General features: G+C 42.6%; 1 protein-coding gene across 1 annotated transcript in view; it reads left to right on the top strand.

Moving 5' to 3' along the window:
• Positions 1-22162, top strand: part of LOC128885298 (protein O-mannosyl-transferase TMTC1-like) — a 152811-nt gene that overhangs the window by 71153 nt on the left and 59496 nt on the right. The window contains exon 3 of the mRNA XM_054139278.1: positions 15303-15376. Within this exon, the coding sequence (XP_053995253.1) occupies positions 15303-15376 (74 nt within the window). The remainder of the gene's footprint in view (positions 1-15302; positions 15377-22162) is intronic.

Below are 22162 nucleotides of genomic sequence, written 5' to 3'. Positions count from 1 at the left end.
GTATACACAGTTTGGCTTGAGAGTAACGAGAGAGTAGGGGGATTGTGATGAAACGACTCGAGCAAGTATGTTGGAAGTTGTCACAAACCGTTCGAGCACCGTTCAAAGTTACGTGCACGCTATACGATTCGCTGCCAAGCAAGGTTCTGTGACCCCGTGGGCAATATCTTCAAGCGGTAACGGGCACTAGTCCTTAGATTTCCTACATTTTATTGCAATGACCAGAGTACACGTAGCGGTGGAATTAGTCCGATACCGCAGGAGCTCTTAATCATGCAAAGGTTCTCATTCAAATGAAACTGTTTTAACGTACATGCTACATGCCAACTTAATTCTACGCGTTCAATGCACAGAAATTTTCAAGGTGGACGCAGGAAAGAATGTGTCAACGGAGTCAACCATTCGGATGATTTTCAGGGCAGCCGGAAAAAATTTTTTAAATTTCCGTCAACACAGACCAGCATCATTTGTCGCTGATTTCGCTACAGCGCGAGTTACGAGAGCAGAAAACAAGCTAATTCAAAGGCAGCGACTCGTCGTTCCTGTAAATGCAAAAGAGCTTAAAGGGAGCCTGCCACGATCGATACGGCTTTAATAGCCACTGTTTATCCTCGATACAAAACTTCCGGCTTGTGCCCTTATATAAAGAGGACGTCCAGGCACTTGCTGTGACAGACGCGAATCAGGGTAGTGCCTTTGGTTGCCAACGTTCCCTACGAGGACACGTACGTCTGCTAATTAGGGAGATATTTCGAGTTTCCTTCGAATCTAATATTCTGTCACAAACGTAACTAAAAGGCACGAGGGTACACAAGTGTACACAAATCTACACAAGGGTAATTTGATTCTTTGGCGCCAAAAGGATTGCGCTTCAACAACATTTGCACCTCGACTTTATCACGGACCGAACTTTCAGTGGAATTTAATCTCGGTGGACTTACTTAGACATTACTAAGTCTTTGAGTTTTGGCACGTCGCTTTCGCGAATCCTGTTAAAAGGAAATAAGAAGTTTTTGGACTGTTAATGGACTACATCAAACTCGGAAAGTTTTCAAAGATTCCCGGAGAGAAGCTGTAATCTATATTCTTTTGATAAACTTGGAAATTATCGAGAGAAGACTTGGCAATAGTTACATTCTTTTTTCGTTACTAACTTTATTTTAATCGTTTCTTTCTTTTTCGAGATATAATTTTGTTTAAACTCTTTCAAGCACCGTCTAAGTTACGTTTTTTATGTCTAAATATTAAATGTAGATGACTTTGACAGCCGACTAAAATTTTAGTCCAAGTAGAATCAATCGTCTAATGCTTCTTCTCGACTCGTTCTCGTTTCGATAAATCGCAGAGGTTTTATCAAAGGTTTTAGCTCGATTGACTTTTCGTCGTTTCAAGGGTGCAGTGGAAACACGCTGGATATTCGATCACATGTTACGACCCTCTTTGGATTTTTCCTACGTTCACGATTTTCTCACGCTGCTTTTGGCTATCAACTTTTCGATATTATAAGTTGCACCTGAAATTGGATGCATCGATTTTCTCCGATACATGCACGACCACTTACACAACGTATTTCTGCCGTATGAAAGAGACACCGTATTTTCAGTCAACGATGAAAACGTTTCTCCGACAGAAGCGGAGAAAAGTAATGCGATATTAATTTCTTGTTTGCTGTTACTGTTATACAATTTCAATATAATCCATAGATACTTCAATTTTAATATCCGCAGGTGTATTTTAATACGAATAACAAACAATGCAAATGAGTTTCATTGTAAGAATGAATTAAATAAATGTTCAATACCATTGCGTGAAGTTATCGATAAAAAGATTCAGAGGAAGATCAGTGGAAGACTCTAATTGATGAATACTCGCTTTTTAATCATCGACGGATAATCATTTCTATACTAAACGCTCCAAAATAAATCGATACGCAGCAATAACGTTCGCGTTGATTATAACCGATGAATATTAATTGATAAACACACAGTTTCTGATAAACGTTTAATATTTTCACGAACATACCACTGACTTGTCAAATCAATAATAGTCAAAGGTATAACCGTATCACCATTAACGACGTGAAATTAATCGCGTCCAATACTCTCGGTTGCTTTGATTATTGCTATTATTAATCAGTTATGAATATCGATTTCTCAATGATCAGAATTTCCAATCGTTAACCAGACTATACGTTGCCCAGCTACCTCCATTATATTGGGCTAAAGTATGAATTTCGTGTGAAGAGAATTTCATTTTGTATATTTTGAACCCAATTCCTAAATATTATTTTAGCTCGTGTAGTTCGGGATCGCTAAACCCATAGTGTAGCTATTCGCATGCTACAGCCATTGAGGGTTGAAACCAAGTAACGTTTTAAAAGGAGAGCAGGATGAACAAAGAGTTTTGAAACAAATAATCGTCTGTTCGAATAAAGCTCCGGCCAGATTGACTGGCAAAACAAGGAACGACCAATACAGCGAAAGGAGGCAGCCAGCGAAGGGTTCGCACTCGTGGATCGAACCCGCCGCCCGCCGCGCCGCGCCGCGCCGCGCCGCAGCGTCCCAATCCTCGCGCCAAATCGTCCGATCTCCAAGCTCGAAAAATCGTTGCGCAAGCTGCAAAGTCGAGCGCAGAACGGGGGCGCAGAGGTTAAAACAAGATACGTGTTTCGTTTCGTTTCGTTTCGCGATGCGCCAGGGTGAAATCGTTGGTGCGGAATGTTTGCATGCGGGGCGGGACGCGGGGCGTGGGCGCGGGTAAATCGCGGCGAGCGAGTTCTCGTTTCACCTGGAGGATGCTCGGAGCGTGGAACGCCGAACGTTTTCCAGGGTTCCATCGGTAGTTGAACGCATTCCCGTGAAATCATTCGTGAAATCACAACCATCCTGGGCTCCCGTCGGAACACAGGGATCGCCTACTTTCGCGAACGCGTTGAAAGGGGGCATGAAAATCAAGGGTGAACAGCACCTCAGATACGTAGGACAAAGCATGGAAATACCTTTTTCTTGATACCAGATGTTTAATCAAAATGGATCACGAGTGTTTTGGAATTAACTCCAGTGTTAATCGGAGTGTTTTGGGGTTGACTAATCGTGCCACTTCAAAAAAAAAAAAAAAAAAAAAGAGAGAAACATTACAGAAAGAAAAAAGTGTTAAATCGATACGTAGGTGTCGGAGATGCTTCAGAGAACATTGAGAATATCTCGTATGGAAAAGTTCCGCTGCTGAGAGGAGGAGAAGTTACCGTCGATCACGAAGCTATTTCTTTTTCTTCATTTCTCTCTCTCTTTCTTTCCTACTCTTGCATCGAGCCACATCGCTCGAGGCGGGTGAGACGAACGGACAAGAAATTCTAGAACTGCCATGCATCATCGACGAAGTGTATCCGGTAAAAGCCGGGCTGCACGGGTTAAAAGGAACTTTTAGCGAGTTCGGAGAACGAACGGACTAGGTCGAATTTAAAGTGGGGCGTCGATATATACCTATATAATGTTCATTGGTCTGTCTGATTTGGAAATGCGCCCGATGAGCAAGAAACGCCCTTGGTCAGGGTGAACGGGACTGTCACCTTCCAAAACGTTTCCATTTCCATTTCTCAAGAGGTGTCCAACAATGTACTCTTATCTCTACGATCATTCGTGATTTAGCTGTTCTCGTGAACTAGTCTCCAAATACATAGAAAACGACTTCCCGTTCCTCCTCATTAGAAAGAGCTCGCCACGATAATCGCGTACTGTTGCGGAACCGTACATGTATAGCGAAATATGCACGGTTACGTTCTTATTCCTATTTAGCGAATAGCCGTGCGAACTGCCGCTCTTACACGATATTTCAGTGCTCGATAAGGGTAATGGGGCGTCCCGACGCTGAATTAACGGAGGACTCACTGGGTCGACGCGCATTAACGAAATAATTTACGAATACTTGAGGCCAACCGTGGGTTATCCCGCTCATATGTCTTTTGGAAGCTTCCGCAGGCCATTCTTTTCGCAATGTTATTATGCTACCTTTTGCACCTTAACTGCAGATAAAGGACATTTCTATGCTGTAGATGGTTGTATCATAGTTTTTCAACTGCTCCTAGAAGGAGCGTAAAGTACAAAATTCAAGGTAGAAAGATTATTTCGTCTAATAATTAATCTGGGAAAAAGTAGGCGAGGATTAAAGCGACGTTATAATTTCTCCGTTTTTAATCCCTTGTAATTTTTCGTTTAATTTTTATTTTAAAATTACGCGACAAACATTTTCACGGTAAATTCGTAGGTTTAGAGGTTATATTGAAACTGGAATGCACCCAATTTTAACAGATACTAAAGGTTATTATTCCCGGCATGACAATGGCTGACCGTATTCGCCATTAACGAGCAGGCAAAAATGACACGAATTCGGCTAGAAAATTTTGAATCGCTCAGCATGTTCGTCCTACATTGTATCCTGGAATTATTGCCAGATTCTGCTCTTACGGAATTTTCGAAATTACAAAGTTCCCGGTAATACGGAAAATATTTGTGGAACGTTGAAAAAACGTTTTCAAGAACAAACAAGAAAAATCAATAGACGAGAAACGAGTTTTATCGGATAGTTGAGTTTGCTGGGATAATGTTTACCATTGGACAAACAACATTTTATAATTATGATACTCATCGAGTTCCATTCTGCTCCCGCTAACGTAATTAACGATAACACATTTTGTTGGATTTCTTGTTTACGAGGAAGTACGAAGACAAAGTAGATAAATCGGGAAATTCAAATGTCATTCGTTTAGTCAATAAAGAAATTATTATTACACAACTTGGAGTACTTTATAAATTTAATCAACTTCGTAAACTGGAATTAAAATGCATTCATTATATTCGTAGCCTCTATCGTGGTTTTGGCATATTCGATTAAACATCAGGACCGAAACCTTGAAATGCCATAGACTGGTAATAATAGCGATTCTCAATTTACATAGAAATGCTTTCTGAAATCGGTGCAAGAGAACCGGTATCGGCTGGTGACAGCTTTCGATACGGTAAGCCGCGGATGTAGCGTGTAAACAGCGAGGAAATTGTAGATATAACGCTTGGTATACCTTTGAAAATGACCTCTTTATCTTTCAGTGGTTTTAAAGGGGTCGTCCCGAAACGCCTATGACCCCGTATCGCCAGTGTCGCTGAAATACGCGCGTTGACGTCGGCGTCGCGGCGTTCCGTGCGATGAGCAACAATGTCCGGTCGTGATCGTAAAAATTATATCGTCCTAGTGCAATCGCACACCTGCAGATTTTGCGGTTGATGGTGTCGCTCGCGAGATTGCTCGCAATCCCCTGCTGTGGACACTCGCGTCCTCTTTGTTTAATTGCTGGAAAAAGTAATTACTACGAGGATACGGGCCAGTAAAACGTACACGCAGTAAAAGCGAGAATAACTTTGCGGAACGGTTATTCTTCCTCCTGCACGGTACCTGATATCGTTTTAATCGTTACACAATACTAATCTGTATCTTCGTATGGTTTACTTCGTTGGAGGGACCTTAGAGATACTGAAACCGCAAACTTCATAGTGTAGTATCCGCGCCTCCCATACCCAACAATAAGGAGTCAAATAAGAACACGAAACGTAGGGTACGGGATTGGTCGAGTAGGTAAAGCGGTCGACTGTGGATCCGAGGATCGTGGCTTCGAATTCCCGTGCCTTATTTTTCGTTTAGACTCCTATAATAGTTTGTAATAACGTAAAAGTGGAGGGAGATCCTCTGCTTAATACGTACAGTCTATATTTTAATTCATTCTAACTATAGACTCAATAACGTTTGAAGTCTCAAACCGAACAATACGCAGAATGGAGTAGCTCGGCTCGATACTCGAGCGTTCTATTGCAACGACGCTATAATTTTAGTATCAAACGACCCACTTTCATTACAATTTCACGTTTCCATGGAACTCGACCGCTCGCTCTTCATTTCGAGCCTGCTAGAAGGTCTTCGTGTGCTCGAAGCGAGTAACGGTAACAAGCTCGATTGAAACTTCCTTTAACGTGCATCATTAATGAGCAATCGTGAAACGCCGCGTCATCGGTGACCCAGATGCCAAGGGTAGCTGCGATTCGGTTCGTTATCGCATTATGTTAATTAAGAACGACCTGGTCCAGCGATAGTAGAACGTTAAGTGGGTCCAGGAGACATATTCATTATCTCGCAAGCAATCGATTCCAACGGTTGGGAATCCTCCAGAGGGGATTTCGCGACGGTGGTCGTCGGCCAAGTCGGCGACGACCTGGAGTTAACAGCGCGAGTTTAAAAGTGATTTATTTCTGATTTATGGAGGAAAGAGTCTGGGACCGGAAGCCGAAAGTTTCTCGGCTCCTCGGCGACGAGGCGGAAAGAATTATCGGTCGGGCACAATGGACAGGCGGTGATATCGTTTACACGTCGAATCCCGTGGCCGTTTGTTCACCACTGACATCACTGGAAAAAGGACAATGGCGGTTCTTCCGTTGGCCAGAAAAAAATTTCGCATACCCTGCCCATCTATGCATTACCTTTCCTAAAAGGACCAGTGAACAGGGGAATACGACCTCCCTAAATCTTGGCGTGGAAAGTTGGCCAAGAATGAGATTCAGCAGCATGCTTGGATTTTTAATAAATTTCCTTCGAGAAAAGTGTCATACAATAAGGAATTGAAAACATTTGATTTAAGTGAATCGTCACCGAAAAATTTCAAGTTAGTACTCGAACCTCCTTACGTACTAGTTACGAATATTAATGTAACACATTGCGAAAAATGGTGACATAATCGATCCAGTTCAACCATACTCACAGAAAATATATTCTTATTATTTCACTGTCGAGTAATTCCTCGTTAGCACTAACGTGGCATGCGCGTAATCAGACATTTCCAGTCATAATTCGCGATACGGATTTATATTTTTACCGTGGCATTTTTTTGTGCAGGAGAACAATAATTTAGTTTGTGTGTAGTTTTGCGACACGCGACTGCGGATGCATGCATAATTGATCTAGAAGCATTTCCTTGTCACTGGTAAACATTCGTCTTCGTTTCTTTTCCCACCGTTTTCGCGAGTTTGCGAAAACTTACGGTGAAATATTCATGCTGTTGGAATTCGAGTCCGTCGGCGTAATCCGTGCACGATTCGCGCGCGACGTCGATTCAAAGCGGAAGAAGGTAACCTCGTTTCGCGTGGACGAAACTTTCGTCTTTCGTCTGTGCTGACGTTCCTCTCTTTGAATTGACATCGGGACATCAGACGATGCCCTATTCCCCGAGGGAATCTCCTCGAGTAACCTACCCTCGAACGGACTCGGCTGTTTAAATAAAGTTGCTCCATCTGGACGACAAATTCAAAATCAACCTATCAGAATTCGTAATTGCAAAATTGGATGATTATACTTGAAGTGAACGCAGACCGTAGCTCTCCAAGAACGACGCTTTATAATGCAGTAATGTAGTCCCCGATGCGATAAGATCTACGTGACCCGCTGGCGTCTAACTTACAGAACACGTATCAAACTTAACTCACGTCTACCTGGCTTATAAATACCTTCATCTGTATTTATTATTATAGTACTAATATTCAACGTTATCATAATTAGCATGACTCCCTGCTTATCTATTTCTAGAACTAGCAAACCGGAGATGTACGATAAGACTTGACTGCTAGGGAAGGGAACAGAAATAGACGCGGATAACATCGAAACGTAATACCTTAATTAAACGCGGGTCAAAGGAACTTATTTACACGTATGACCACTGTTGTTAGCATTCCAAAGCTGTTTTCGGGAGGTGATTATCATACAGAAACGTAACACCAAATCTTTCCAGCAGAAGCTGCGAATTCTGTGAAGCCTTTCAACAGCAACCGGAAACAGAGAGGCATCAGTCGTCTGAAGTCGTCTCGGCTCGAGTACCTTTAGCCTTGATTGCGCGATTCATAACGCAGAGGATTTGACGTGTTCATCATTTCCCTCCATTTCCTACGTAGAAGAGTTCAGAATTTACTCGTACCGCGACAAAAATAATTGCTCGTGGTGGAAACAACGCGTTGAAAAATATCGAAGAATTCATATTTTTCCTACGTGTCATTGAAGAGAATTATTTTTACATTGCGAATGAATTCAGACTCACCGTGACTACCGCTTTAACGGGACGTCGGATTGCTCGTTACCGGTCAACGAAAAAAAAGGAATTTACACTACCGGAAGATGACCGCGAGAAACGACTCCGTTCATCCTGAAGGAACGAAACCAACGGGAATGCATTTTTTTAAATCTCTGTAACCGCCAGCTCATCCATAACGACAGTTTGGACAAACTCGGTATTTCCCGAATGGCTGCAGTTTAAAACGTCCTTCCGTGGTCGTTACAAGCTCTGACGCAACTGACGCGAAAATGTTTGGAATTATACTGATTCGAATTGGCGCCAGTTATTTACGAAACTCTGTCGTTAACGAGTTGTTTCTTCTTCTTCTGATCCTGGAAAGAGATCGAGAGGTCAAAGGTTGATTCGCGCGTTGCGCAGGTAAAAAAGTGGTTTTTCACATTTAATGTTCCAAAGTTCTTCAAAATTAAAGAATTCAGAAAATTTAGAAAGAAACGAATGAGTTTTTTTATCTCCAAGTCGAGTAGATCCCTTGGAGTTTGCCTTGTCCCGAGGGACAAGATAGGACGTAGGTCAAAGGGTAGTCCCGACTATCTAGTGCGACTCGAGGGCATTTAGTCGACGAGTGCATTAGTCGGCATAACTCAGCCGCTATCACGACGGTATGTAAATGTCTGAGTTGTTACACGGTATACGAGGACGGAGATAACAATTTCTATTCGGCAACATACGCTACGATAGATTTAGGGTATCGTTCGTGGCGGTACCGTACGAAGTTTCGCGTAAGATAAGTGTACAGTTTGCTATTCGACACCGTCGGTTATTGATCTTCGAAGACGACTCTTCGTATCGAAATCCAGAATCTACTCGGTAGACTGCTAATTAAGATTGTTAATTAACTAAGCTCTAGAATGATTTCAAAACGTCGACTATACTTATTGAGAGAAAATGTCCATCCTTTGCCAAAATTCTTTGCGTTTCGAGAAAAGTCGAAGTGGCCAAGCGTTGTAACATAAAACACCGACAGGTTAGAGCGAGTGTTTGAAACGACGCATTAGTTGCCCGCGAAAAGAAACTTTATAGAACCCAGTCTTGACTGGGGGGTTGGAAAATGGTTTTATGCAAGTTGCAAGAAAAGAGGCTTGCCGACTCCACTTGGGAAAAGGGCTTTGCTGTTGCGTTGGTTGCTGTCTTCGTTCCTCCGCTGCCTTTTTATTTTCACCATCGGTTTTCGTTTCTGCGTTTCTCCTTCGTTTTTTGTGTCGCTTTCTTCTCGTATTGTTCACAGACCTTCAGCGTATCTATGAAATTGAACAACTCGATAGAATAGGAAATTTGTGTGCACTTTTTTTGGAACCATCTCTTTTCTAGCTCAATGTCTCTCATCATTTCTATTATCGCCTCTCAAAATCAGACTATGTACCACAAATGAACTTGCTTCCAAAGCAACGTCTTTGCTTATCATCCGGTAACGAGGTATTACATCCGACAGAGGTATCATCAGAAACGTTGTATCGAGCGGAAGTGCCTTTGTCGAAACTGTTGGTCAATCGAATGGTTAGTCTGATAGCCGCATCCCAGGCATCGACGTTTTGTTCTATAAAAGTTAGCGAAGCCAACCGAACTACTGACCGCGGCTCTGTCTGGGGCTTGCTTTAAGGAGGTCCGCGAAAAGCTTGGACAGTACTTGGGGACAAATAGAGAAAAGACTCCTGATAGCCAGCGCAATGGTGGTGATCCTTGTGTCTTCATCCAAGAGTAACTGAACGTTTCTTCAATGGATATTGCCTTTGGCTCGTGCGACTGACCTCCTAGAAGCACAAAGAGACCGTGTTGATTCGGTTTTAACGAGCTTTCCGTGGACGAAGAACGGCGTTACCTCGTTTAACGAACCGATTACGCCAGGGGGGAGACATTCCTTGGAGATATTCGGGACTACTCGATTAGCCCGAATGTGAGGCGCGATTTAGCGCATCGTTCGCAGTGACTATTTTCAGCGGGCCGGGCAATTTCCAGGTGACGTCAGCAGACATCGCGGCACGGAATCGCTCCGAGAAGCGTAATGCCTCTTAAAGGCTGGCATTTTTGTCGATAATAATATTCTTCTCGGGAAGATTTATGCTCGTCACGAAAATGGGATCGCTTCAATCCTCCTCGAGGAGCGAATGTGGGAGGACAGGCTACTCCAATGTAACGGAACGTCTCTCATAGTTAAAATCGAGCGGGGTTTTGATGCCCCAGGGGGAAGGTGGTCTGGTAGGAAATCGAAGAACTTGTACGGTGAAGAGTATTGGTGAAACAGAGTTGAAATCACCTATCTCGTAATATATTTCTCTAAAATAATATAGAGTAGACCGATCGCAAATAAATCATTTTGGAATTAAGGAAATTTCCGTGTAAATGTAATTCCATTGGAAGCAACAACAAAAAAGCAGTGCAACGTAGAGAACCTAGAAGTGAAAATTAACCAGCGGCTGGAAGGTTTGTAATTAAGAAGCTAGGAAAACAAATGAGAAGGGAGGCGCGCTTTTCTCTTTCAAAATTTCCATTCCATTACCGTTCCACGGCTGGCAGGCTACTGTCGCGAAATTCAAACGGGGTTAACAGCCCCGTTGTCACAACGTAGAACGGTTCAGAGAGAGAGAGAGAGAGAGAGAGAGAGAGAGAGAGAGAGAGAGAGAGAGGAGGGAGGTAAGTAGGGGATGAAAGTAGACGATATTGTCACGTTCCAAACCGCGGCGTTATAAACGCTTTAACGTCCTTAATAAGCCTGTTGTAGCACCAAGGATTATTGGCCACGATATTCTCAGCCAACCCCTTTCGTCTTTTCGGTCGTCGTTTCGCGGTCGAAATTCGAGGGAACATAACGACGCCGTTGCCCGGGAATACCATTGAGAATGATGCTGGCAGCTTGCAAGAAGATGGAGCTTTAATAAAGACAGCTATAATGTTAAAGAAACGGACTGCTGGCACTGCAATGCGCCCGTCAGAATCATGCGACTCGCAATTGTCTGGCATTCTCGTGTAATGTACCATCCTCAGCTATCCGGTCAAATGTTTTTCCGCGATGCAAACGCGTCGCGTAACTTCCTCTGCGACAACAGACTCCCCATATATCCTCTCCTTGCGTTACCGCATGAATTCTTAAATCTTATCCCGAGTCTTCACCCTTGTCTCTACGTCAGGAGCTTTTAAAGTTTGAATTGTCTTCATAGAATTGCTCTTCGTTGGATCGATATCGTGGAAGCAATTTATTCCTGAAACTTACTTATTGCAATAATTTTGGGGTTAAGATCTGTGTCAGATTGTATTCTCTTTAAATTGTACCGCGAACATGAAAAATTGAGAATTAATTGAACCGTGCCTTGACCTTAAGCTAACTAAGAATCTTTTGGTAAATCATGCCGAGAGCTTAAGTAGCTGAAAACAGGACAGAAGATCCGAAACACGTACACTTGACCCTGATAACTTTGGTGAAAGGGAGCGCGCTTATCAGTTATGTACGCTGCAGCGCGCAACAAAGGGATGTTCTCGCGTTGGGGTGCGCCGTTAAAAGTGTATCTATTTTTTTCTTTATCGTACGTTCGTTATTAATGGAGGCGTCCTATGATAAGGTAATCGCACTTACACGGCTGTCGCTGAAGATATCCCTCTCGATACTCGTATACCTTATGTTAATGTCTCCCCAACGCGAAGTGTGTCTCATTTATGGGTAGGCAGAGACATGAGCACCGGCGGACGCCGTTTCGCGGTTACGATGTCGTTACCGTATCGGTATATACGAGGCGATGAAAGAGAGCCACGGTTTTAGAGGGGTAGGCGGATCCAGCCGCGAGGGACACGGTTCTTGGGACGACGAGTTTATCCAGGACGTCAGGCTTACGGATAAATTAAGCATGAATTTCTGTGGACGGAACGACATTTCTTCGACGCTACTGTGAATTACGTATAACGTGTATTGAGAAGTCGATAGACGACGATGGAACGTAAAAATAATAGCCATCGGTGCCGTTCTGTGAATAAAAAATATTTAATATTCATGTTATCAGGTATACGCACGTGTAATGTGTAAGTCTTACACATGAAAATGGAGCATCTACAAAAATCAACTATGATACCACGCCAATCGATACTCTTCACTTTCGATCCGGGAAATTTCTGACTCAACTGTATAGTTTTAGTGAAATTGGGTACTTGATCCAATATCGTGCAAGAATGTACCAAATTCTTGCACGAGAAGTTTCGAATACTTCCTGTTTCCAATTTTAAAGTTTTGTACGGTAAACGTGGAGCACCTCTCCTTACATCACAGTAGCTTTAATGAAAGTTTGAGAACCTAAAAGTAATTATAAATTGCACGCAAGCTGTTATCGAACACGAATTCAAATTTCAAGAGGAAGAGACAAAACTCCCGAGTTTGGATGTTCTGCTAAGAAATAAAACTATCGCAACTTTTCTTCGTCTTGTCCAATGCCAGTGCTCTCCCACCCAACACAACCGAATTAATTAATTTGTGGTATATTGATATTACACGGTTAACCACATCGAAACCTCGGTTAGCATATTATTGTATATACATGTATATACTACAATCAGATTACAGGAGCGTAGTGCAAACCGTTCTCAAAAACCGCATCGATGGAGACGCATTATCGACACGCAGGAAATTTATGCGTAGTACGTTTTACGACACGTGGAAATCCGCGTTAACCAAGTTTTTAATCACCCTGCCCTATCGGACGTCATAAACTATCGAGTACTGCGAAATTTGGAATCGAAGTAGGATACTCCGATACGAACCGATAATGAAATAATTGGAAATACGTGTGGCATCCGAAAAAGAGGAACAACATAAAAATTAAACAAATAACTCATTTTAACATCCAAGAAGCCATAACCATACTTCAACTCGCCAAGCATTCGAAGATCCAAATATTCGCGATAAAGACGTCGCAGAGAAATAACTGTGCGCAATTAAAGGAATCGTTTCCGACGAGTCTTGCCTCGAGTCTTCTCTTTAATTATACGCTCACGAGAGTTCGGAAAGGCGCGGAAAAGTGAAAGGAACGCGAACTGTTATAAGAGAGCGACGAGAAGCCGGGCGAGGAGGAAACCAGAGGCAAAAGAAGGGGATGAGCCACCTCCGAGTAACGAGCGAACTCCTGCGCAACTACTGCCTCATATAATCAATTAGAACTCTTAAACGAGTGAGATGGTAATGGAGTTGAGCTAAGTACAAACTGGAGCAAACTGGCGCCAACTCGAACGAACGTATCAACCACCGCCACCATTCCAGCATCGGTGCGCGTAGCCTGCCCACTTCAGATGCAACCGCAGATCTTCGATATTTTTCGAAAATGGCTGTTATCTCGAACCACAAATTTGAAGGACATCGAAGACGCGTAGAGGAATCTATCGCGAAGTGGCTAGGACAATCTCTGTTATCTTAAACAGCTCGTTCGTTTACGGATCCTTGGTCTTCGAAGAAGCCACTTTCGACTCCTTTCTCATCCCCCTTGACGTTGACAGAGCATTGTTCCACGACCGAGATTTTCCCCGAATCTCCCTTCTACGAATCGGATAGGGTAGATAAGAGGACGAAGGGAAGGATCCCTAGAAACGTCAACTTGTTGTTTAACCTACAATGATGTCGCTGGATCCATCGACTGTGATGTTTCTCCATGCATTTTTTTCATAATTACTCAACATAATGATCCATTATTTTGTATGTATTCGCCACGATGAAGATTATATTCGTCAATGTTGTCGTGTTTGTGATTTCAGCTCAAATTTAATAACGACATTACTAACTGTGCAGGTTCTCCTTCACCCAGCGTCCTTGACCTATATGTAAAGCTCACGAAATTAGCGGATAGACATATGCAGCGGTGCTTCATTAACGGTGACGTAATTTATCGCCGGTCGGGACAGTTAATAATGATGGGAATTTAATGGCATCGGGAAGCTTCGAAATTTCCCAGACAAACGTTAATCATTTTTCGAACGCGGGAATATGCATACTTGCACACGATCCCATTGTTAATCACTGTGTCACGTGTCAATGGGAAATTAACGTGACCATATGGAAATATGTGGCTGACTGATTAATAGAAATTAATTTCCTAAATTTAGGCAAACACGTGTATTACGTCGCCTGGTAGATGTATCTGGCTAGCTACATAATTCCTCATCGCTCAAAGGAACCAAAATTCCTACGACTAGTTCATTCCATAGAGACTATTACGTTCAATATGGATTTGGTTGGTTTCTAGGACCCGCGCCATCGCGTATGAATCACTTCGAGGGGACCCATTTAAACCCAGGTGACGTATCCTAAATCGCCCAGATTGAAACTTCTTCGAGCTGATCTCATTTAACGAAGCACCGTCTAAAAGTTCCGAATCGAAGGTGGCCACAATTTTTCATTTCGAAACGAGTACGTATCCGTAATGAAGATCTGGTGGCTAATTCATTAGGGACGCCACGGCCAACGTGATGGACGCTGTTCGTAAATTTTCATGGCGCAGCTGTTACTCTGCGGTCTAGGAGAAATCGAAGGAAGGAAGTGGGCAAACAGAGGAAGAAGGTCCAGGTCCACGCGAATCCCTGATTCGGCGGGGATCCTTGAGAATCTTGGCACACACGATTCTCTGGTTTAAGGCGATCTCGGAGAATCACGGTTATTCGCTCGTGGCGAGGCTGTCAATAACTTGGCCAGGGCTATCTCTTCCCTTTCAATTCGTCTGTTCCTTTGGGCTCACGTGCTTTCTCGCCTTGTCCGTCATCGCGTGTACCGTGAAAGAGATCCACTGGCCCGCCTCTTGGCTTTCACCTCACCTTTCTGGCGCAGCCTCCTCGTTTTACACAGCTAAATCCAATTTCAGTTTACCGCTTCTCGCACTTCCCAAAAGGATCTCCGCGGTAACTCGCCTCGCCATTGTGGCCCTTTCGTCGTTTTTCGACGGTCGAGGACGAGTGGTTTCATCCCTCTACCCTCCCCCCCGTATAATCTCTTTTCGTTAAGCAGTTGAGCAGAGGGATCCTGCCGATATCATTTTCAACGCCACGAATCGATTCGGGCTGAGATGCCATTATTTGGTGTCTAACTTTGAACTATTTACCAATTTCAAATTTCAAATTGTAAATAACACGAACAACACTGATTATATTTAATGTATAATTTCGCGTTCCTTTCGTGTTTCAGGTGACTGGTATCGTCGGACGAGCGGACGTGCTGGCTTGTATTTTCTTCCTGCTGTCGTTTCTAGCTTATCACGGGTAAGTGTGATTATAAACAGAATTCTTTCACTTAGAGTACACCTATTATACATGCGTCTGCAAATCCTCTCTACAATTCCGTCCCCGTGCCGATCATTTCCAACACAGAGTAATCTTCATCATTCGATGCAAGGAAAACAATTTCGCCGTGTACTTGCGGTTACGCCCATCGAGATGGTAACAGAATTAATAATCGTGATCCGCGTACGCTATGCCATTGTTGCACGGCGTCGCGACGTTCGTTGCATGTTCAAGTTGTTCGGAACTAAGACGAAGTAAAATTGACTCACCGTTTAATATCGTAACAAGCAGCACTGATAAGGTCAACATCACCGTGTGCAAGCTATATTGTATAGCCATAGGAAAAATGAAAGCATCCTGTAGTTTAATAGTCACTTCCATGCTAGAATATTTGAAACAATTTTAAAACGAAACGTACACGTGGACGAATTTACATTGGAATCGACGAGTTTCTCGATTCGATGAAACATTCACGGTGTCTTTGATTCGATAGCAAAATTCCATCGTTAAGCAAGTAATAACTGTTCAATACGGAATACACGTGTTCCATATACGGTGAGCAGTATCATCAGTGACAATTAGCTGGTCAATTCCTATCGACATATTTCAAACCGATGACGTTTAGCTATTGGACTCTTTTATGCGTTGCTACGTGAAAAATATTATATCATTCCATGTTACTTACATGAGAATCTTTGCAAACATCTTTGCCAGTGGAAATGTACAACGATTTCCTTAGCTTCTCTCTCTCTATTTCTGTGTTCGAGTCGCAAATAACCTAATAAGGTAGCGTGTCTGAGGCATAATACACCCATAACTTCGAGGGAACTTACCGGCTGCACATGCATACGTCAGCGACGTCGGGCGTCGCTTAGCATCGGGACGACGCCAGTCTGACGCGGAAACAGCGGCCCATTAATTCTCATGAGCACGAGGGCGGTGTGTGGAAATTATAAACTAAACTAATTTACTTGGGCCTCGATGCAGGGCTGTACGCGCTGCTGTAAACGTTCCACGGGTCGTTTACATCGACCCCTAACCGTGAAAATATAAAGTGTTTGCGAGCAGTCCCGCGAACTTACGACGGAAATCTTTTTATCGCCGCTCTATAAGAGGATTCGGTCTTACGCATGGCGAACGGTGTAAGATCTAGGCTCGAAACGAGCGACGAGGAAGACGTTTACTTCCATTCAATGGAGGGCATTAGCGAATTCTTTCTAGTCGTTTTGGTGTTTTCTCTTTAGCGAAGAAGATGTTTTATTCGGTATTATTTGCGATATTCCTGTTGCTTCAAAGAAGGATTTTTCTATGCATTTTTTTGTTCATAGAAAGATGGAATGAACAGGTGAAAGGAAATTCTCTGTTAATAAATACAGAGTAGGTTCCATACTTTTAATAACCAGAAATGGGATCGATAAAAGATCGAGATGACACGATATAGAATTAAAGTGTGAGTACTCTACTCTCTAATCTCGATTCTATGACTATCTGGCCTAAGCTATCGTTTCACATTGTATACCGTACTATTCAAATCACATACGAAATCACACACACGCCATATAATCGTGCCACGTATCTTCTTCCAGGAAAACTTTCCACGTGTATTCTAGGAATCTATGCTTAGACTCGGTTTGCACGCAACCGATATTCTAGGCTAAACTTTCGTTCGATTTCGTTTATTCTATTACGTAGGAGCTCATTATTAGACTGCAAATTTTATGCGCTTATTGGAGCGCCAAATACCGATCGAGCGAAACGTTCACCAATCGTGACGTTTTCGTTTCACATTTCGATTCGCAAGGGTTCACTTTTTCGAATCGACGCGACGTCTCCGGGCGCGAAAACATGATCCAATGAAAGTAACGTTTTCTGGTTTGGCAAAATTAATTTTCACGAGAGACAGGTGTAATTAAACTTGAACCGTCCGGAGCAGACGTGGCTGCTCGAAACGAGGGAAAACCCATTCCTGCTACAGCAATCGATAGAGGCGTATCCCCTTTTGGTGAGCAACGGTTCGAGTGAACGCGTACTTATCCGGCGTGCACACATTTTTCTCCTCGATGCGAACGGAAAGAGAAACAAATATCGAAAGCGGCATGAGCCGTGCAAAATACGTGGTATATCGAGAGAAACGAAGGCGCATAATGCGCAAACGACCGGGAAAACGTATGCTCCGACTAAATGGGCGACGATCCAGGTCAGTGTGTCAACCTCCGGGCTTTTAAGTAATGAATCTCGAACGAATATTCGTATTTAACAAAAAAATAAATTTTGTAGGGAAATGAATTGTGCGAAACGTTCTGGAACAAATATTCCTTGTTCAGAGTCCGTGACACCGTTTGCCGAATTATTAAAACGAATTAGACCGTTCGCGACGTCGTGATTTCATTGAATCGTCTTCATTTTCATCGTCTTCATCGTCTTCATCGTCTATATGCTAGTTTATCTTCTCTCATGATCAAGGTATGGTTATTGTACTAGGTATACCCATCTTATTATAAAACTAAACCGTACCTTCGAAAGCAATACTTCGTCCCAGGATTCGAATCGACGAAAAAATTAAAGTGAACTTTTCCTCGCGAGATACCTTGCATCATTTAAAGAGCAGACATCTGTTTGGCGGTTGACCTGTTTCAAAAGTATCGCGGATTTCTATTCATGTTGCCGGGTCAGGAAGTTCTCGGACGAGTGCACTTCAAGCTCAAACGAACGTTTCGGAAAACTTTCCCAAAGAAAGTGAAGCCGCAGCATCGGCTCCAGCGTTGGTGGATTGGCAGCCAGATGACAGATAAGCGGCTGTTTCAGAAGTGGAGGAATTCATCCATTTCTCTTTCCCGCTTCGACATGGTTTAACCTGCCTTTTCAGAGACGCTTCTTCTTTGTAGCGTAATTGCGGTCCTTAGAATTCAACCAGAGTCGATTTTCCTTTCCGTGGCGGAGAACTTGCAGTTACTCGGAATTTAAATGACCAACGACTTATCCCTACCAGATGCTGCGATAGACACGATATTCGAAAACCCCGTATCGTGAAGTACTTAGCAGTCAGCCGTCGTTAATTTTTCATGCTTGGAAGTAACCAGGCTTCCAATCAGTTGCTCGCTGAATCTTGGAAGCACTTAGCTTTCCGTTAATCTTTAGTTAGTCAACCAACATCCAAGGGGTTCGAGATCGAGACAGTTTATCGAGCAATTAGACTCGAATTGCACGGTTTAGAAAATCTCTCTTCCTATTACTCGTTTATTAGATTGCTTCACAGATGAAAATTGCCTTTCTTTTCTTCTTGTTACTCCATCATGTCGACTCTCATTTTGAACAGTCCTCGATGAAAGATTTCTAGAATAATTTCTAAGCAGTAGTCTCGTCCAACCACCGCCTTGATATCAATTTAGAGTCCGTGAAACAATCCCCGTCGCCGCGAGGTATCTTTTTGCGGGTAATTACCGTGGCGTATCCAATAAGTAATAATTTCCGCACGTAATCCTCTATCTTCCAGCGCAAGCATACCGTCGGCTGTTTTTGTCGGTACCCTCAGAACTCGACGCCCTGCCTCGTTACGTCAACCTTCCATTAATCCTACTTACGGAGCTTTGATGTAAATTGTAAGAAATGCCGGGCCGCGTTGCCATAGACGTCCTCCCTGTTTTTACGGCCCTGCAGTTCGCGCTTTTGCCTACCCATGGACCTTCGCCGCGTTAACCTGGGCCCACCCACTACGAAATTCCGAGCGACGTTTTGCAGCGAATTCGACGCTCGACGCAGATTAATGTACGCAGCAGGAAACACGATCAGGCTGCCGTGTCAAGGGTGAAAATTGTTTTTCGAGAGCTGTTTTGTCTTCGATGGACCACGAAGGAATGAAAGAAAACAAAGTTTATCCTCCGAGTCGATTGTTCAGATATGACTTAAACTTAACTTGAACGATTCATACGCATTGTGATATTTTCTATGGTCGAAGTGTGTAAAATTTACCGAACAGAAGATTCCAAATTGAAACCTTCGTTGTGGAAATTAAATAAATAGTCGACTAAGAAGAAACCATAAAATTTGTCAACCGGATGGAAGGAAAGCGAATGGGATTTCTAAATTGAATGTTGAATTCATAAGCTGTCCAGTGCTTCCTCCATCGTAACGTTAAACTTTTACAATATGGACGAGTAAATGCATCGCAAATGAAAACCGTGGAAAACACTCAACGCTGGGAATATTTGGCGTTGTTTGGCGTTACAAAAGCGTACCGAATAATTTCATAAATTTCTCTGCTCCGAAGGCAGCTGAAACCAGCAAATTTGAGAGAACCAAACGGAGAAATTGCGATGTAATTACCGTAAAAAATGTAAACGTGAAAGAGAATTCAAATCGTTGTTTAATTCAGCTTGAAATGTAAGAAGAGAATTCATGAAATACTCTCAGAATAAAATGACCTTTTGGTAGCTTTGTATAAAAGTTAAGAATTTTCTCCGTTGTTCGAAGGCGAATATTTGAAAAATGTTGATTCGTTCGTGAAAAGATGGAAATCTCGGTCAACTTTATTTAACATGTAACCAAGCTCGTTAGCCGAACTTATTCAAAATACGTTATTAACTCTGGAAGCACCTTTTCAATTCAAACGTTTTCAGCACTGATGATATGCAAAAGATGTCTCCAACTTAAAGTCAAACGAAATTTTAATAGAAACCCAAGGGGGTTGCGTTCTGAATTTAGCAGTCTAAGAATCTTGGAATATAAACTGGGTCTCTTTTAAAATGTCTTAATCTCCTTTAACGATAGAAGAATAAGAGTAAACGATAAATTTAAATAATAAATAATAATAATTATTTGTTCACTACTCTATCTCTAAGCAATTATTCCATATTTATTATCCATAATGATGGTCGCTGGAATTTCAAATTTATCTCCCTTACACTTATCAAAAGGTGTTCAATAACAAGCAGACGTTCGCCCATGCGTGACAAAGCATTTCCGAAAGTAATCAGCACATCCGTTTGATACATCACTCCACTCAGTCATCCATCGGTCTCGAACTCATATTCGATCGTTCCTGATCCAATTTGTTTTACGCATGACAAAGCAAGAAAGAGTATCAATTTGTTCGTTCCCTATTCGCAATGACTTACTCTCCATTACGTTCCCACTTTTTCCATCAAACTCTACAGACCAGAAATCATCGATCATCCACACCATTTTTCAATTGGTCAATTAATCGATTTAAAGTATTAGAGAAAAGTCAGTTGTAAACAGGGCCAAATCAGTTTATATTGTAGGAGTCTAAACGAAAAATAAGGCACGGGGATTCGAAGCCACGATCCTCGGATCCACAGAGTCGACCGCTTCACCTACGCGACCAATCCCGTACCCTACGTTTCGTGTTCTTATTCGACTCCTTATTGTTGGGTATGGGAGGCGCGGACACTACAATATTTTTAACAGTTTTGAATAGTTTTTAAATATGGTAGTGACTCGAACGTCTCCGTTGCACGTAATAAATGTTCAATTACAAAGTAAGAAAAAATGAAGAATATAGCAATTAACATACCTTGTCATGCAACGATCTTCAAACGTTTCAAGTACCGTATTTCATATGCATGGATCGAAGAACTCCTTCAGACAAGGCACTTCAGTTGGCTACTTGACAGCTGTTGCCGAGAACCACTGACTTTGACATCGCAGAGTTACATACAGAGTGCGCTAGAAGTTCCTACACTACCTTTAATCCTTATTTTCCACTACTATTTGCAAATTTTGTTGATATTTTCTCTGTGTAATTCATTTTGCAATTTTCGCGTCGAGTAGTAACCGTTCCAAGCTAAAATTCTTTATCTGTATGGTGTTTTCTTCAAAAGGCGATAAGATTTTTAAATCGTCGAGTATCGTCGTAAAACTCTAGCGACGTAACTTTTCGATCTGAAGCTATTACAATATATTATCTATAAAAAAGTTGATTTATCATCCAAACAAATCAAAACTCTGACTCGAGGGATCGTACTGAGATGGACGCTGAACGAAAGTTCGATTTTATGAACTTTTTGTAGTTGAACCATTACGTTTTATTCGCTTGCAAAAAAGCTAAAAATAGAAATTATCGAGAAATATTGATATCTCAATTAAAAAAAAAAAAAAATTCGTATCGAATCGGATGTTCGCGTTGAGGATCCAGCTGCGCATATAAGCCCATAACAGTATCCACGGTTCGTCCCGTGCGGGTGGGGCTTCTACTCTGCGCAAATAAAACTGCGGCACGCACTGCGCAGCCTGCATCGCATGCATAATTTAATAAAGCTCTTACCTCGTCCGACGAAATATTTATCTGTGCGCACGGCCGTTGCAAACCCGGAAGCGTCGGGCGATTTTTCGTTCGTGACGCGATCCAGCTGCTCGACTTGGGTTTCAAACGATCCAACACAACCAGCGACCCGGCGCACGACGATTAAATCGTTCCTCGCTCGACCGATGCGTGCGTTTCGTTTCGATCGATCGCAAAACTGGCCCGTTTTATCGCGTATTCCTTTTTCCAGCCGTCCATAAAACGAAATTACGAGCCATCGTAATCGGGACGATCGTGCGGGGCTCGCGTGCCCGACGCGCGCCAATCTTTGCCTTTCCTTTGACCGACACCTGCTCAATATGCAAAACGGTAATTGGCTTTTCTCGTCGCTCCAAGAGTTCTTAGTCTATGTTCTTCACAGTTTTTTTTTTTTTTTACATCTTTTCAATTGGTAATACTCGTTTAATTTTTTCACGTATACATAGAATTACGTCGACTGATCG

The sequence above is a fragment of the Hylaeus anthracinus genome, unplaced genomic scaffold (assembly GCF_026225885.1).
Source record: "Hylaeus anthracinus isolate JK02 unplaced genomic scaffold, UHH_iyHylAnth1.0_haploid 11981, whole genome shotgun sequence".
Lineage (NCBI taxonomy): Eukaryota > Metazoa > Arthropoda > Insecta > Hymenoptera > Colletidae > Hylaeus > Hylaeus anthracinus.
The sequence above is the reverse complement of the archived record's forward strand: the minus strand, read 5'-3'. Positions and strand labels throughout refer to the sequence as shown.